This window comes from Staurois parvus, unplaced genomic scaffold, assembly GCF_062004578.1.
Source record: "Staurois parvus isolate SC_StPar_1 unplaced genomic scaffold, SC_StPar_1.0 ptg000414l, whole genome shotgun sequence".
Taxonomy (NCBI): domain Eukaryota; kingdom Metazoa; phylum Chordata; class Amphibia; order Anura; family Ranidae; genus Staurois; species Staurois parvus.
This window is the reverse complement of record NW_028318210.1, coordinates 3321340-3339984: the sequence shown is the minus strand read 5'-3', so window position 1 is coordinate 3339984 and position 18645 is coordinate 3321340. Positions and strand designations below refer to the sequence as shown.

Here is an 18645-nt window from a genome sequence, read left to right as displayed (position 1 = left end):
CATGCCCTCCAAGAATGTTACTGGATTTTTATTTGGGCAATAGACATTAACTAATGTATATTCAGATCCTTGTAATTTTCCCCTCAGAAAAAGGAATCCTTCCTCTGGGTACTCCATTCTTCCTTCCAGGATAAAACGTACATTGTTTGAAAACCCAATTGCTACCCCTTTAGCTCTTTTAACTGGAGAATCAGCATAGTATCATGTATAACTTAACATTTGTATCCTGAGTTATATGTGTCTCTTGAAGAAACACTACATCTATGGAGTGTTGGTGGATTTCCCTAAGTATCTTAAGTCTTTTTGTTGGAGAGTTTAGCCCTTTCACATTATAAGTCATAAACTTAATCAAGCTCATTTCAACTATTATTTCCCTACCCTACCAGGATTCCCATCACAGGAAGACATCCAGACATTTTAAGATATGGACTTTCTCCCTTCCCTCCCTACCACAAGTCCCCATTTTCTTCTTTCCCCCCTCTGTTTGCCCACCCACCACCCCATTACCCACCCTTCCTTCCCCCTTCTTCTCTTTACCCTAAAACCCTCCTGGCCTACATATTGCCCTGGAATCTGTGGTGGGATATTCCCACTAGCGATTCCTAATATGGGGTGAGACGCAAAACACGCACGCCGACCCCAATCCTTAGCTCGTATCATCAGCATACATGGCCTCCAGTCCGCCCACCAGATCTATGTTCTCACTGCCCCTCCATCCCTACCACCCGTTATCTCAACCGGGAAGGAAGGGACTTGGAGTGAAGGAACCATGGTGTGGCCGCGGAGGGCCCTCACACCATGCCCACCTGCTTCTTCTGCCTAGATACCCGCAACCATCTTCCTGATCCCTGCCCTCCACTCTCTCTAGGCCCCTCTGACCATCCTTCCAGGTCTGTAAATCTAATTTCTCACAAAAGTCATTGAGATCTTCTGGGAACCTCAGCCTTGCCGATTTTCCATCTTTCCATCCGAATAGACATGCTGGAAAGCCCCAGTTATATCAAACTTTTTTCTCTCATATGCTCCAACAATGGTTTCAGAGATCTTCTAGCCAGTGTCTCCGGAGCTATGGCCGAAAAGAATATGCAAGTTTGTTTCCTCATATGTTACTTCAGTAGAGTCACGCAAACCTTTCCATAATCTCTATCTTTGAAGTGATGAAATCGAACTCACGTCTCTGGGGCTTTCCGCTGGTACTCATTTTGGCCGTCTAATCCTACATACTCTCTCTATTTAACTTTTCTGTCGCTGATCTTCATATTATTGGATTACACAATCTCTTTATTTTCTCCTGTAGATCCTCTTCCTGTTCCACTTCTTCTGGTAGGCAACTAATCCTTAAGTTATTTCTTCTATTGCGAGTCTCCTGGTCTTCTACTATAAATGAGAGCTTTCTCTGTTCTCTATGCATCACCTCCACCTGCATTTCTAAGTTATTGATTAATTGTGTGTATACCTCCATTCTCCCCTCTACTTCTTTTACCAAAGATTTTATTAAGCATGTTGAAAGTAACATACAAACCATTACAAGTCATATGATACAAAGTGATAACAGACAACAAAAAAAGGTAGACATCATACAACAGACACAAAGATACCCATATAAGACCCGCAGTAGGGTCTAAGTAACACTATGTAAGGCATAGGGCCAGTAGGCCCACAACCACATGCAGAGGTATAAGAAATACATACAAAAAAGCAACATAAAGAAGGCACATAGAGACAACATTGCTTCATGAAGGTGTGTCTCTCTGAGAATCACAGACCTGTAAAATAACAATAAATGGTATACAATAGGTCTAATTTAAACTAACTATATGGAAGGAAAGAGAGAGGTAGATCTAGAGAGGACCAAGGGGCCAAAAAAAAAGAAGACCACCCAGATCCCCACAAACCATAGAAAACAAGAAGAGGAAAAGGAACAAAGAAAAGGAAGAAACAGGCTAGCAGAAAAAAGAAGTTCGCCAAGGGGGGGAGAGCAGGGAGACACGATCCCCACATAAGGAGAAAGGAGAGGCAAAAACCCAACATATCAGAGATTGGTAAGTTTTGTGGTAAAATGAGAAACCGGGTCATAATCCACCCACGGTTGCCAAACAGAGAGGAACTTATCATGTTTATTTTCCAATTTCTTTGATGAAGAAACCTTGGATTCTGGACTTGACCTCCTTAAATCGCAGAGTAGGGGATTTCCAAGAACCGGCAATAGTCTGCTTAGTAGCCATAAAAATAAATTGACCAAAGAGTGAGGTTTGCGAGGTAAGTCACAAATTGGCTTAAAAAGCAAGGCCTCAATAGAATCTTTTTTTGAGGTTAATGGATCTCCCCTATGCTTCTTCAGCTCGAGTTAGTATCCAACCCAAATCATTGTGTAATATCCCCATCTCATTTTTCATGGTCATCTCTAGTTTCGTGAACATTTCCGTCCTCTCAATTTTTGTAGGTATTTGTGACGTGGCTCCTTGCTGTTCCATATTTCTGTTCCATATTTCCTTGTTCTCTTACACTTTCCATGTTTGTAAATTCTTTAGTCTGGTCCTCTTCGAGTGTCCCGAATGACAGTCTAAATTGATCTCCATCATACTTTTTAATTCCTTTATGCTGTTTCCGCAGGGTTTGGGTCTCTGGGCTTTTCTCCTGCAGGGGCATGTATTTTCTTATTGTACTTGTATTTGCATTTTATTGGGGGGTTTTTGATCCCCCCCCCTTTAACAGATCTACTCTTCATTTTGTTCAAGGACTTACAGTTAAAAGGAAAGACCCCTCATATAGTTCTCCGTCCCCTCCAGTGCACATGTGTATTTTAGGTTGCAATAATTATATCAGGAACAACATAGGATTAAATGTCCTGCTGTTAGACACGGCAACTCACCACTACCTTCCGTGCCAACCGTATAAGATCATTCAATACCGCTGCACTTTTGGTCCCTGCCGAGGCCTCCAAATCAGTTTCCACAAAGGTCCAGGTAGATCAATGGGGGGACTCTATGTATCAAAAGGCCTGGGGTGTTTCAGGGTCTCAGGGTCTCCCAAGGCTACTATCTCACTGCTCTCCTGTTTCTTTAGGACCGTTTATCACATTCAAAGCTGCCGCCATAGTCCCCTGGGCTGTCAAATGGGTGGTCACATGGTCAATCACATGGACGCTCTCACCGCCCCCTTCTCTTCCAGTCCCGCCGCCTCCAGCTCCCAATCTGTTGGCGTTCAGGGGGTCCAGTGCTCCTCTTCGACGACCGCCACTGACCCCCTGTCATCGACCTGCCACAAGGACCGACCGCACTCAGGGTTCCTGTGGGATCCGACACCGCAGCGGCCCGGGCCTCAGGTAGGGCAGATAGCTTTCAAAAGTAATAGTTGGAGTACTGTGGTGGGCGTCTGGAGCTCCTACTCCTCACAGCGCCATTTTCAGGCCCCTCCCCCCAGTACTCCAACTATTACTTTAGAAAAGATACATAGATAACTTAGTATTATTATGGAGAGGAGAGGAGAGGAAATCACCCTGAAAGAATTTTTGGAGGACTTGAACATAAATGAGAAAAATCTAACATGGGAGTATGATGAAAATGCCATTAGATTTTTGGACATTGAAATGAAAAGAGGAGGAGGATTAAAGATCAAAACCTAATTTAAAGAAGTGGATAGGAGCAGCCATATACCAACTAATTGTTGTCACCACGCCCCCTGGCTGATAAACATTCCCAAGGGCCAATTGATGAGGAAACGTAGGAATCGAACTGGAATAAAAGACTTTGAAGGGCAAGCGAAGCTTATGGGGGACAGATATTATCAACAAAAGATATAATAAAAAAATTATACAACGAGGGGATCTCGGGGGATCAGTAAGGAATTTTTTTCCCAGCAGGAGCAAATTGGATCATACTTTGCTGGGGTTTTTTGCCTTTCTCTGGATCAACTGTGGGTATAGAATTGTAACTTTTTTTAATTTTTAAAGGTTAAACTGGATAGACTTTTTTGTCTTTTTTCAGCCAGACTAACTATGCAACTATGTAACAAAAAAATAAAAGAAGTTGCGGAAATAGATAGAAATATATTAACTGAAGATAAAAATAAATGAAAAGACAACCCTACTGATATGCCCATTGTCTTGGATTATAATATTCAATGCAAGAAAGTAGAAAAAATATTTAGGAAACATTGGGATATCTTAAAACGGGACAAACATCAGTCAAATTCTATCAACTCAACCCTGATTTGTATACTGGAGGAAACCAACAATAAGAGGTAAGATAGTAAAGATTGTAATTTATACCAGTTTACACCAATATATAAAAAGTCATTCTTTGAGGGAAAGGGTTTTTTTCCCTGCAGAAGATGTTTTGCCTGTATCCAAACAAAGGGAAATGTTAAGAAAAGAGAGTTTCAGCTCAACAACTACTGGGAAACAATATAATATTAAAGATTTTATTTCCTGTAGGACAGAAGGGACAGTTTATGTGCTCTGGTGTCTATGTTCCAAACAATATGTGGGCAGAACTAAAAGACCCCTATTGAAAAGAGTAAAAGAACATATGCAAAACATTCTAAAAGGAAACACACAACATAGTGTTTCTAAACATTTTTCTTTTTCACAACAAATACCCCTTCCTACTACAGTTTTGTGGAATTGAAAGTTATAAAAAACATTGGAGAGGCAGAAATAAAGTACGGGTCTTGAGCCAAAGCAAATCGAAATGGATTTATGAACTTGGAATTCTGGTCCCCAGTGGAATGGATATTGAATTTGACATTAATTGCTTTATCTCAGATTACTAAAGCCTGCATGTAAATAATAGCTTAATGTACCATATATAATGAGCTATTGATATGGAGCCTATATTGTCCCAGGGTCTGGTTATATAATATGTACACATTGTCTCCTACCATCTCTCTCTGGCACTTAGTTTTTCATTTTATTTTATTATAAATGAATGCATTCATTATATATCTATATTTACCTTATAAACATTTTTAGTATATTTTATGTTTTATTTGTTATTATCCATATTTTGACCTTTTTTTTGCTGGTTTTAGTTATTTTTATTTTGGTCATTCCGGTATTTACTTTTTATTATTATCGTGGCTATAATGGTTTTATAAAAACCACTTTCATACTAATGATAGCTTGGGGCATTTATATTGGTATACAGAATTGAATTAGATTGCCATCTTGTGGTCTATTTAAAGTATAGCGCTAGTCATTGCATTATATTGCACAAATGCAGAAATCCATCACTTCCACTCTCATATAAATGAGACGATGATCACCCGGCCCCATCCCTGAGGAAGTCACGTGGTTTGTGATGCAACGCGTCAGGGGACGGAGCCGAGCATGGTCATTTCCGGTCGTGGCCGAGACCGGAAGTGTGGTGAGTACCACGTCTGGAAAGCAGATAAGCCTATCTTTGCCATATCTACTGTATGTAAGCTGCATTCTTGTTTTATCCAATACTTTTTTTTCTCAAAGCGGAGCTCCACCCAAAAGGGGAAGTTCCGCTTTAAGCCTTTGTCCCTCAAAGGATCGGCACCTTTGGGGAGCGGGTACCAGAATTTGAATTTGACAGGTACCCGCTCCCACTTCCGCTGTGATCGCCTAGGCAATCGGAAGTGGAAGTTGTCCTCCCCCCTCCGTCCCTGTAATTTTCTGGGACACGTGACAGGTCCCAGAAGACTACGGGGCCATTCACAAAACGCAATGCTTCTCGTGCATGTGCAGTGGGCACCCGGCTGTGAAGCCGCAAGCTGTCACAGCCGGGTGCCCACACTGAAGATGCCGGCGCCAGGGAGAGAAGATGGCTGGTGAAACCAGCAGTGGTGGTGAAGACACCGCTGGACCGAGGGACAGGTAAGTGTCTGTATTTTAAAAGTCAGTAGCTACAGTTTTTGTAGCTGCTGACTTTTATTTATTTTTTTTCAGGTGGAACTCCGCTTTAATACTACATTAGGGTGGGCTCCCCTGTCTTTTCCCATATGCATATTCTATAACATCGAGGGAGAATTCAGAAGGATCCTGCAGGACAGACCTACCGGGCGGAGTAACAGCATCCCAACAGCAAGAGGTATCTGTTTTTTATGCGCATTTGACCTATAGGAGAGTATGGGTCTAGGCTATAGGTGAGCGGCCATTTTTCATAGCTGGAGGACCATCATATGTATCCGTAATCACAATGGTGGAGGTTCCCATATGAAGAATTGATGGTTGCTGGAATATTACACACACATTGTAAGGACATGGACTGTTTTGTGTTTTATGTTCAACATCACAATTGTTTGAATTGTATTATGTCACTTTATTGATGCTCTGAAGAAAATTTATGTTTTAGACCCTCATAGCACTTTATTTCTGGGAGTCCTTACACACCATTATGAATTTTTAACATATTTGTTTGTCACTACACTGGCTTCACCATTACTTTATAGTTCATATGCAGCCCCATACACAACAAACTGAGGAGTCCATTTTACTGTTTTCAATATGTCAGCTTCAGGGACAATATGTTCTTTTGCTGCCTAATATATCGCACTGACTTTCAGATGCCATTGTAATGAGCTAATCAATGTTATTCACTTAACTTGTCAGTGCTCATAAAGTTATGGCTGATCAGTGTATATGAATCGATGCTTTCAGGCTTTTTTCCCTTTATTTTCTATTGATATGTCTACACACTTCCTGTCGTACAGTGACTACAGTCATTCACTCCATTGTATAATCCTATGCATAGAGCCATGGTTGCTAAACAGGTTTGATTTTAAACATGACTGCCTTTGTTCATTAACATTATGAGGGGGTAAGAATATGAATAGCAGACAGAAGGACAATAATATTGTTAATACTTCCATTTCAGCTGTGAGGAGGTGACAAGGTCACTGCATTTCTGGTAAGACCAATAAGTTTTTTTGTACTTGCTTAAAATGTTGTTAATCTGGAAAAAAAAATTAATGCAGTCATCACATCTAAAGACTGATCCCTGGGTTTAGTTATTTTTTTAACTCCTTCCCACCTGTCCCAGCATTCCTTTAACCCTTTCACTGCCAGGACCTGTGCTCCTCATTTAAACCCAGCTGGCCGGACCATTTTTGCAATTTTTCCATTACTTTTTTTATTTTTCCCTTACATCTTTCAGAATATGTAAAATACCCCCCAAATCATATATATTCTGAAAGCACATGCCCAGTAGAATAAAAAGAAGGTGCTACTGATTTTTAAGGCTCCGCAATATTTGCGCAAATGTTTACCAAATCAATATTTTTGCTGAACATACACTAAAATCATTATTAGCAGATAAAAAACATAGCAATTTTTTATAAAATCCCTGCTAAATATAAAAGTTTAACCTGTATTAGATTAATAAACAACAATTATTTTTACATTTTAAATTGCGCATTTTTTTTAAATGGTGTAAATCGAACATACGCAAAAATGTAAATATCCAAATTTCTCTAAAAATCTGGAGGTGTTCATGTTTTATTTACAACTTTCAGAGTTTGTGAAAGACCCAACAAACCATATCTTTTTTGAAAGCATAGGACCAGTAGAATAAAAAGAAGGTGCTACTGATTTTTTAGGCCCTGTGATATTTGCGCAAATGCTTCTCAAACAACATTTTAGCTAAAAATATACTAAAATTATTATTAGTGGATACATACATGGCAGCATTTTTTAAATTCCTGCTAAATTCCTACTAAATATAACAGCTAAAACTGTATTGAGTTAATAAACAATACATTTTTGTAAATTTTATATTGCGCCTCTTTTGTGAAATGATGAAAACGAAATGTGAGCAAAACTGTAATTAAAACAATTTAGTCTCAAAATCTAGAGGTTGACATTTTTTACTTAAAGCTTCAAACATATTCTGAAAGCACATGACCTGTAGAATAAAAATAGTGCTACTGATTTTTTTAGGCCCCGCAGGAGTTGTGCAAATGTTCATCAAATCGCTATTTTCACTAAAAGTACACTATAATTATTATTAGCACATAAAAACACAACCTAACTTTTTTAAATTCCTGCTAAATTGCTACTAAGGCCTTGTTAAAATGGGGTGTACTAAAATATATGCCCATGAAGGGCCGTGTTTACCCGCATGGGGATGCCCAGGTGTTCTGTGCATTCCTGTGCAGGCAGTCCCATTCATGTCAATTTGGATACAACGGCTGCATGGGCATAGCCGCTGTTCCCAATCTGACATCAGTGTGGGTGAGGGTGTGGGTACACGACCCCGAATGTAGACAGCGTGAGCTCAGGGACATGCACCCGGGCCCACGTGGATGTCAAAATGGAAGAAACGGCTGTATTCGTGAAGTTGCTACATCCCAAATGACATCAATGGGACTGCCTGCACGTGGATGCATGGAACATCTGTGCTTCCTTGTGTAGATAAACGTGGCCTTGCAAGGGCATATGCTGTGCAATCATGTATTTAGGTTTTGTGCTGCCCTAGGCAACAAAAAAAAGTCTGACAGATGTAGGTGGCAGGAGGGAGAGGAGGGAACACCTCCCAACATCAAAGGGATCGGTGAGCCAGGGGCCACTGCGGGTGAGGTCAGAGTGTCAGGGGGAAGGTGGAGTGATGGGGGGGGGGGGACAAGTCCTGCTGCCTTCAAAGCACCTGCAGCACCTGCCAGACGGAGAGGCAGGGGAGGGAAGTTGGTGGCTTCAGGTTATCGGGTCCAGTGGGTTGGGTTTGGTGGGTGGGGGAAGGTGCAGTAATGGACAAATATATTCAGCAAAGGCAAGTGTTGGATAGTAGGCACCATCAGGTCTCAAATTGTTCGTTATGTGTTACAGTCATTCTGCTGACACAGCAGCTGATGTCTCTCCACCCCCAAAGACCGAATGCAAGTGTAGATTTTCTGAAAGTCAGTATTTGTATATTTGTATAGGCTTAGGCACCCGACCCCCCCCCCCCATCCCCCCCATGGCAGCATTCTAGATGGATACAAATTTGCAAAGGTACCAACCACAGCAAAGTGGGGTGCGGGTGGATTGTGACTATTCTCGCCATACCCCAAACCCAAATAGACTCTAGAGATGCAGTCAGCAGGCTCATTCTGCAAAGTATGATTTATCACTGGTTTTGGAGAGCTAAATTAGACAATTTTTCCTATCTTTGATGGGGTCCCAGCCTTACCCTATGAAGCTCCCCCATCCCCTTTGTTATCCTACAGAAAGGGGGAGATGTTGGGGCTGGGATGCTCTGTATTATAGCAGCTCCATCAACAGTACAGAAAATAGCTACAGTGGAGTAGAGATGTGGGAATTGATATGGAGGAAGTTACCCAAGATTCAGCAAGTGCCCCCCGCTCTCCATCACTATGACAGTTTACAAGCAGCAGCCAAAGGCGGCAGGAGGGAGAGGAGGGAACAGCGTCCAGCATCAAAAGGGATAGGTGACTTGAAGGCCATTTTGGGAGGGCAGTTGTAGTGGCAGGGGGGGGGTCAGTGTGGCGGGGGGACATGTCCTGCTGCCTTTAAAGCCCTGCAGCACCTGCCAGTGGGAGAGGCAGGGGAGGGAAGCTGGCGACTTCAGGGGATCGGGTTTTCTAGTGGGGGTGTAGATCATTGGGTGGGGGTAGAAATCACTGCTGGGGGCCTGAAGTTAGGAAGTAGAGTGACGGGGACATTTATTAAAATAAGAGTGGCAGTGGGAGCTGGAAGCAGTGCTGTAGGTCCTTACGCCGTACAGACTTGGCAGTGAAAGGGTGAAATGGTTATGAATTACTGGGGGGAAGGGGGATAGGAAGGATCAATGATCATGTGACCACTGTGATTGGCTGTCACAAGGGTCACATGATCGGGAGCCAATCCTGCTGACTGGGGACCAACACCTGTCAGCTCAGCTCAGTGTGCAGTGAGCACTCTCAGGATTGAAACATTGGCTGCAAGCAATGCATATGGGTGGCATGTGGGTGTTAAAGCCCACCTTTTTGCCGCTGTACATATGTGTTACATGCATGGCAACAGGTTAGGTGTAGTTTGCAACTCCCTTTTTCTATTTGTGTTTATACTGTATATTATATATTGTAACAACTTTAGCCCATACATTTATATTGACTGTATATGCAAAGTATCTTTGAATTATACTCTAATTGTGTTGAATATTTATAGTTTTGGTATATGTATATAATGTATATGTGTGTTAGGATAATCTTTTTAGAGAACCTGTCAGTGAATTGTTTCATTGCCTTGGACCATAGAGGATGTGTCTGGTAGGAGGTGCTGGGGAGTCATTCATTATTAGCTTGCTTCTTTGTCTCAAGGCAACATTTGGATTGCTATGACAGCAATTATATCACTGGGATATCAACTGAGTTATATGTTAGTTAGTTAGAGTGTGTGGTGCAGTCCTTAAAACAGTAAATGTGCTTTAAAATACGGTACGTCCTCACTAGACTCAACTCTATAGTTGCAAGTACTAGAAAAGTATTCATCCTCAAAGGAAAATAATAAAAAGTGGTTGTAAACCCAAATAATAAAAAATGTACTTTTTGGTATAAATGAATACATTTTAATTTAAACATACATACAGCTGTGAGTGTACCTCAGAAAAATGCTCACTTAGCTTGTCTCAGCCCTGGACCAGGACCAGAAAATAGTAGGCGGAGATGTGATGTCACACAAATCCTTAGTTATACACACCCTCCAGCCTCGGCTCATGAACATACACAGGTATCTGGCATCTCTATGCCTGTGAGCATGTCTCCTGAGTGCATTCAGGGAAATACACAGGTGCCAGTGACAGCTCTGCTTACAGCAAAGGATCTGTGCTAATCAGGAGAAAGCTGGTATGAAGAGGTAATGTTAAAAATCCTAGGAATCCTGCAGCCTAAAGTGGAAATGTGGACCGGGGAACATTCTCATGGTGGTCTCCCCAAAATCCATACCAGACCCTTATCCGAGCATGCAGCCTGGCAGGTCAGGAAAGGGGGGGGGGATGAGCGAGCACCCCCCTCCTGAACCATACCAGGCAACATGCCCTCAACATGGGGGGTGCTTTGGGGCAGCGGGGGCTACCATGTTGATGGGGACAAGAACCTCTTCCCCACAACCCTGGGCTGTGGTTGTGGGGGTCTGCGGGCAGGGAGCTTATCGGAATCTGAAATCCCCCTTTAGCAAAGGGGCCCCAAGATCCCGCCTCCCCCATGTGAATGAGTATGGGGCATATGGTACAGCTACCCATTCGCAAAAAAAAACTGTAGTGTGAAAAAAGACAGGAGACAGTCTTTGACAAGTCCTTTATTAATAAAATGTCCCCCGAAGCAGATCCAATGTCAATCATGATGCCCGCCGACTCCGCCGTCAGCCAAAAAAAGAAAAAAAAAAGGCTCTGCTCCCAACGTTGGCTTCCGGCCGTCCAACTGTCCTGCTAGCTTGACAGTTCTTAAATATGTAAGGGGTGGGGCAATTACGTATGTGACCCCGCCCTGTGTGACATCATTGACCCAGCATGCTCCGGTCGATTATGTCCCACGGGGGTGAGGTCATACAGGTGATGTCACCGGGTGGCCCCACCCCTTACATATTTAAGAACTGTCAAGCCAGCGGAGCAGTCAGATGGCTGGGAGCCAGCATCAGGAGCGGAGCCTTTTTCTTCTTCCGGGGCGGCGGCAGCAGCGAGCATCGTAACTGACGTTGGATCTACTTCGGGGGACATTCTTTTATTTTCCTTCTTTTAAGAAAGGACTTTTCAAAGACTGTCTCCTGTCTTTTTTCACACTACACTTTTTTTTGTGAATGTGTAGCGGTACCATGTACCCCATACTCATTCACATGGGGGGTGGGGGCCGGGATATGGGGGCCCCCTTGTTAAAGAGGGCTTCCAGATTCCGATAAGCCCCCTGCCTGCAGACCCCCACAACCACCGGCCAGGGTTGTGGGGAAGAGGCCCTTGTCTCCATCAACATGGGGACAAGGTGCTTGGGGGGGGGGAGCTCCCTCTGCCCCAAAGCACCCCCCTATGTTGAGGGCATGTAGCCTGGTATGGTTCAGGAGGGGGGGGGGGCGCTCACTTGTCGTTGTCCCCCTTTCCTGACCTGCCAGGCTGCATGCTCGGATAAGGGTCTGTAATGCATTTTGGGGGGGGCCCCCACACCATTTTTTTTAAATCTTGGCGTGGGAGTTCCCCTCAAAATCCATACCAAACCCAAAGGGCTTGGCATGGATGGAGGGGGGGGACCTCACGCCATTTTTAAATTATTTTTAATTGCAATTCTTTCTTTTACATTCAGCTGTCAGTGGGGAACCCCGCTGACAGCTGAAACATTAATGCATGGTTACTACTAAAATGGTCACTACTAAAACACCGCATGACTTGATAAAACAACTCATGCTGTATTTTAGTAGTGTTTTCTAGTGAATTCAAATGTTATTTTTTAAAAATGCTGTGCGGTATCCTACTGCATACTAGGATGCGATAAGTTACTGCTTACAGATGTATAGATGTCTATGCAAATTGCAGCAAAAGTATTGCATGTACTACTTTAGAAATCGGTTCGGTTCCGACCAATTTGGAACCACACCGATATGACCACTCCAACTGCGGACAATAGTGTGTGACTTGGCATGCGATTTGCAAGTCGCATGGCATGCAAATCACATGCCAAATCGCTCCCAATGTGACTAATGCTCCTTAGACCAGTGTTTACAAGCTCGGATTAACAAATGGCCCTGTGTTTAGGTTCTAAGAAAACAACACTGGAACTTACAGTCAAGATGGAATTCTTATTTACATTTATATTTACCCAGCACCTCTCTTTTACCTTTGATCTATTTTTTTCTCTTAATTATACATATATTTATTTACCTGGATCTTCAATGTTGAGGTTCTTAATCAGCCACTGGACAATGTCTGCTCCTAAAAAAGGAAAAATAATCAGGGTTGTTTACTGACAAGAAATTAGAAGAAATATACAACCTTTAACATATTATAAACATTAAATAAATATCTAATTGGACCTCACTGACCATTTTGATTATAACCTGCCTGTAACTAGCCTGTAATTTTACCAACAGTTATGCAACACAGAACCCAACTGAATGTCGTGTCATTTTTTAGGCAGATAAAACATTCTTATAGTGGTATTTAATACTGATAGCTTTTTTTATACTGTACTGTAGAAAGAAGGAAAAAAAGCCCTAAGTGGGCTGATTTTGGTTTCAGGCAGGGTGTGGTTGCCATGTTTTTGTAGTGCAAGGCACAGTTTACCTCATTTCAGTGCATAGAAATGAAGGTGAATACAGAGGATTGTGGTGCGGAAAAATGAAGACATGCTGCAGATTTCTGCACAGAAATATTCCTCACTTGCCATCTCTCTCTCTCTCCCTCCCTCTCTCTCTCTCTCTCTCTCTCTATCTCACCCTCTCTCTCTACCCCTCTCCCCCCCTCTCTCTCGATCTCTCCCTCCCTCTCTCTCTTCCCTCTCCCCCTCCCTCCCTCTCTCTCTCCCTCGATATCTCCCTCCCTCGATCTCTCCCTCCCTCCCTCCCTCCCCCCTCTCTTTCTCCCCCCCCTCTCTCCCTCCCTCTCTCTCCCTCCCTCTCTCTCTCGATCTCTCCCTCCCTCTTTCCCTCCCTCCCTCCCTCTCTCTCTCTCTCTCGATCTCTCCCTCCCTCCCTTTCTCCCTCCCTCTCTCTCCTCCCTCTCTCCCTCTCCCCTCTCTCAATCAAATATTGCATATGAATACAATGTAGATTTTTTTTATCCATTCATTAGATGTAACCCTTGGATTCCCTTTACATGTGTGTATGTTATTGCCTTACAACCTGTTGAAAAAAAACAGTTGTTTACAGAAATCAATAGTTCAAGGTCAAATGTACACACAGAAAGAAATATCTCATGACATCCCTTATCATACAGCTCAGTGCAAAGTTTCCATGGGACAAACCCCAGCCTCCAGAAAGCTCCTGTTGTTTTGTTTCCTTAGCCTAGCAATATGGCTTTGGGAATCCTTTGTCGTGTATTAAATGCTTATATTTGCTGCAAATATTTTGTATAGATTATACAGTAACAAAACAGATATAAAAAATAAAACAAAAGGTGCTTCAAACTATTATAGTTTACTTGTTTTCAATAAGATAGACCTATTGTGGTAAATTTACAGTGAGATAACAAGAAACAGCCACTGTGCAATAGTACTAAGCAGGAAACAGAGACTGTAATATTGAACAAATACAGCGGTCCCATTCATATATATCATTACAAACATACATAGAAGCAAGGTTTCAACTACAGTAAAACAATTCTAAAGTCATATTACTAAGGTGTCCAGCACTCTCACTCTTGTTACTGGTTACCTAAAAATGGACATAATTAATGCTTTACCTACAATGCTTTACCTACAAGCTCACTCCATTCTCCAATGATTCAATATTTCCAAACTGTTCTTCGCAGCTGATTTGTAGAGTATTTTGACTCACCTAAATATATTTATGTATACTCATCCAAGCTGTGGAAATATTTGCAATTTATAAATGACCCCTACCCCCAATCCCTGTTAAACTCCTCTTTCCTGATGGAACCCCCACAGCCAACCCAAACAAAATTGTCAATCAATTTTGGTGTATCCCAAACCTCACCCTCATAATCCTAGTCAAGCAAATAAGCTTTCAAGATATCACAGAGTCAGAAATAATATTAGTATTAAATTAAAAATACTAAAACAGTTTATGGATTACAAGTAATTGGATTTCTGAATCACTGATTCTATGCACATCAGACAGATCCACACCAAAATATTCCAGAAATGCAAACTTTACTAGCATGTGTGTATGAAGAACATATTACATTCTAGCTCAGGGGTCTCCAAACTTTCTTAACAAAAGGGCCCGTTTACTGTCATTCAGACTTAAGGGGGCCAGACTGTGGCCAGTGGCAGTAGACAATGCCTGGCATTAGTGGAATTAAACAATGATTCGGGCATGGTAGTCAGTGTGGGTAAGAATTACATAGTGCCTGTGGTCAGTAGGAAGAGAAACAGTGCCCCAGCATTGGTATTAGTAGTTGGAATAGTTTCCCGTTATTGGTATTAAGAGGAAGAATAGTGCCCCTTCATTGGTGTAAGTAAGAGGAATAGTGCCCCATTGTTGGTGTCAGTGGGAGGAATATTGCCCCATCATTGGTGTCAAAAGAATAGTGACCCATTGTTGGTATCAGTGGGAAGAATAGTGCTCCATCATTGGTATCAATAAGAAGGATAATGGCCTATTGTTGGTGTCATTGGATGGAATAGTGCCCCATCATTAGTGTCAGTGGAAGGAATAGTGCCCTATCATTGGTGTAAGTGAGAGGAATAGTGCTCCATCATTGGTATCAGTGGGAGGAATAGTGCCTCATCATTGGTGTCAATGGGAGGAATAGTGCTCCATCATTGGTGTCAGTGGGAGGAATAGTGCCCCATCATTGGTGTCAGTCAGAAGAATAGTGGCACATTGTTGGTATCAGTGGGAGGAAAAGTGTCTCATTGTTGGAGTCAGTGGGGAGAATAATGGCCCTATTGTTGGTGTCAGTGGAAGGAATAGTGCTTGGTATCAGTAGGAGTAATAGTGCCCCAAGGGCCAGATAAAGGCGAGGAAAGGGCCACATCTGTCTCATGGGCCACAGTTTGGAGACCACTGTTCTTGCTGATCTTTATCAGGGGAATAAGGGCTTGTTCACACTTGACTAAATTTCTAACTCTTCAAAAATGCCCCTATATCATTAGTATAGGTGTTAGACAGGCGTTAATGAGCTTTCTTATGGGCATTTTACAAGTGTTTAAAAAGGTCCCCAAACGCCCTATGCACAGTTTTCAGGCATTTTATAGGCGTTTTACAAGCGTTAAAACCGCACCACAAACACCTATAATAAACTCTAATGATATTAAATGCCCCACAAACGCCTGCCAGGGTGTTTGAGGAGCATCACCATAGACTTGAATGGGAGGCGTTGAAAGGCTTCAACTCCTCCTGACTCGACATGAGGCTTTAATTTTGAAGCAAAGCGATGCTAACACTTCATGTTTTGATCATGTGAACAGCACTGTGTGCTGCCCATAGTATCATTTCCATAGTCCATTGAGGAGTGTTAAAAACGCCCCTCAAACGCCTGCTTTCAAAGCTAGTGTGAACTAGCTCTAATTGATCATTTAGGCTGTAAACTGATCAGCTAACTGCTTCTGTACTCCTGAGGTAGTAACGATGAATGTTAAGCCCATTCTCTGCCTAGTGAATGAACAAACAACCTCATGCAACACAAGCATACATGTTTAGGAACCAACTGCTTAATGAAAGAACAGTTGTTAGACTGTTTTTGTGGGTTCAGATGCCATCTTGTGTCTATGGCTGCAAGTACAAAATACATGTGTAGATTAACAAATGTATTGCTATCTTATATGTGTATCACATCTTGATGCAAGTTCTCCTTCCTCATCTCTTTTCTCCCTTATTTGTTACTAAGAATATCTCTTTTATATGGCTGTCAAGGACAGTACAATGAAGGTTCAATCAAAGCAAGGCCCAGCAGGTTTCTTCCTCCTTGGCTATAAAGTCTTGTGGGAGCAAGGAAGTATGAACAGCAAGTGTTCTTTATAGAAAGGTAAAGTACAAGCTCTTTCAGGTCAACTGATGCAAGTTTTATTTCTGCCTCCTTTCTCTACCAAGGACTGCAGGCTACTGTGATTTAAAGGACTAGTGACAAGCAAATACAGCCTGCTGTTTGTATATACAATATCTTTTTCACCCTGTAGCAAAAGAAAGACATAAACAAACCATTCCGTGACATTAGGTTATGTACGATATACAGTGCTGTTGCTTTGCTGGTTTATTCTTCATGCTTCACTTTGACATGAAAAAATAGGTTTCTTTGAGGTTCATTATCAAAAAATTACAGGGCCACAAGAGAGAAAATATAACATATTAAATTATGAAAAGATACCTTAAACTGAACATAGCTCATTACAGTAATCAGGTCAATAAACATTACAATATGAAGATTAAAATGTTGTGATATTATTTATCAGTCTTAGAAAAAGGAACATATTCAGGGCTTTTTTTTCTGACAAAACATGCCGGAACGCTGTTCCGTCACATCCACCAGAGACTGCGAGGGAGCGATGCAGTTTAAAATGGCTTAGCAGGGTGGCTGGCCGCAGAGTGAGCTGGCCACATAATAAGATGCAATTAAGGTAGTTCTGGCTGACAGCGGAAGGCAGAGTGATAGCATCTGCACTCTGCCTCCCCCTGCAGACTAGATGGTCTTTTTGGCGGCAGCTGCAATTGTCTGGAAGAGCTGCGGTGTGGGTAGCCTCTCCTGGCTGCTCGGTGCTCGCTGTGCTGTGGAGAAGACAGTGGAGATAAGTTGTTATATATTGCTTTGCTTTATTACATTGACCTTGTTGTTGGATGGGGCTGTGTCTGTCTCTTTGCTGGATTGGGCTGTCTCTTTGCTGGATATGGGGATGTCTCTTTGCTGGATTGGGATGACTCTTTGCTGGATGGGTATGTCTCTTTGCCGAATTGGGCTGTCTCTTTTCTGGGTATGGGGGTGTCCTTTGCTGGATGGGGATGTCTCTTTCTGGGATTAGGATGTCTCTTTGCTGGATGTGGGGGTGTCTGTTTGCTGGATGGGGATGTCTCTTTGCTGGATTGGGCTGTCTCTTTGCTTGATATGGGGAGTCCTTTGCTGGATGGGGATGTCTCTTTGCTGGATGGGGATGTCTCTTTGCTGGATGTGGGGGTGTCTGTTTGCTGGATTGGGCTGTCACTTTGCTGGATTGGGCTGTCTCTTTGCTGGATATGGGGAAGTCTCTTTGCTGAATTGGGCTGTCTCTTTGCTGGATATGAGGGTGTCCTTTGCTGTATTGGGTTGTCTCTTTGCTGAATTGGGATGTCTCTTTGCTGAATTGGGATGTCTCTATGCTGAATTGAGATGTCTCTTTTCTGGACTGGGATGACTCTTTGCTGGATGGGGCTGTCTTTGCTAGATAGGGATTTCTCTTTGCTGGATATAGGGGATGTCCCTTTGCTGGATATGGGGGATGTCTCCTTGCTGGATGGGGGATGTCTCATTGCTTAATGGGGGGTGTCTCTTTTCTGGAAGCGTCTGTCTCGTCGTTGGATATGGGGATATCTCTTTCCTAGATATGGGGATGTCTCTTGCTGGATATAGGGGAAGTCTCTTGCTGGATATAGGGGATGTCTCTTTGCTGGATATGGGGATGTCCTTTGCTGGATATGGTGGGTGTCTCTTTGCTGGATATGGGGCTGTATCTTTGCTGGAAATGAAAATGTCTCTTTGATGGATGGGAATGTCTCTTGCTGGATAAGGGGATGTCTCTTGCTGGATAAGGGGATGTCTCTATACTGGATGAGGCTGTCTCTTTGCTGGATATGGGGATGTCTCTTTGTTGGTAGGGGCTGTCTTTGCTGGATGGGGATAAGTGCGACCTAGGGGAGGGGGGTGAGTTCCTGCAACTTTTTTCTTTGAGAAAAAAAAACCCTGAACATATGTATTCTGAAAGCTTTTTGTTTAAAGGAAAAGTTTGAGATTTGCAATAAATAAATATATATACTCACTCTGTGCTGCAGCAAAGGTGTGATGCTGCTGTTGCCCCACACTGGCTCCAAGACTGAGAGCAGAGAGCTGAGAGCTCAGAGCTGAGATCAGTGAC

At 42.7% G+C, this 18645-nt stretch overlaps 1 protein-coding gene across 2 annotated transcripts in view; it reads right to left on the bottom strand.

Annotated features, from left to right (window-relative positions):
* RGS6 (regulator of G protein signaling 6) overlaps window positions 1–18645 on the bottom strand; it is a 577949-nt gene that overhangs the window by 181969 nt on the left and 377335 nt on the right. For both annotated transcript variants that reach the window (XM_089686857.1, XM_089686858.1), the window contains exon 4: window positions 12804–12854. In XM_089686857.1, the coding sequence (XP_089542983.1) occupies window positions 12804–12854 (51 nt within the window). The remainder of the gene's footprint in view (window positions 1–12803; window positions 12855–18645) is intronic.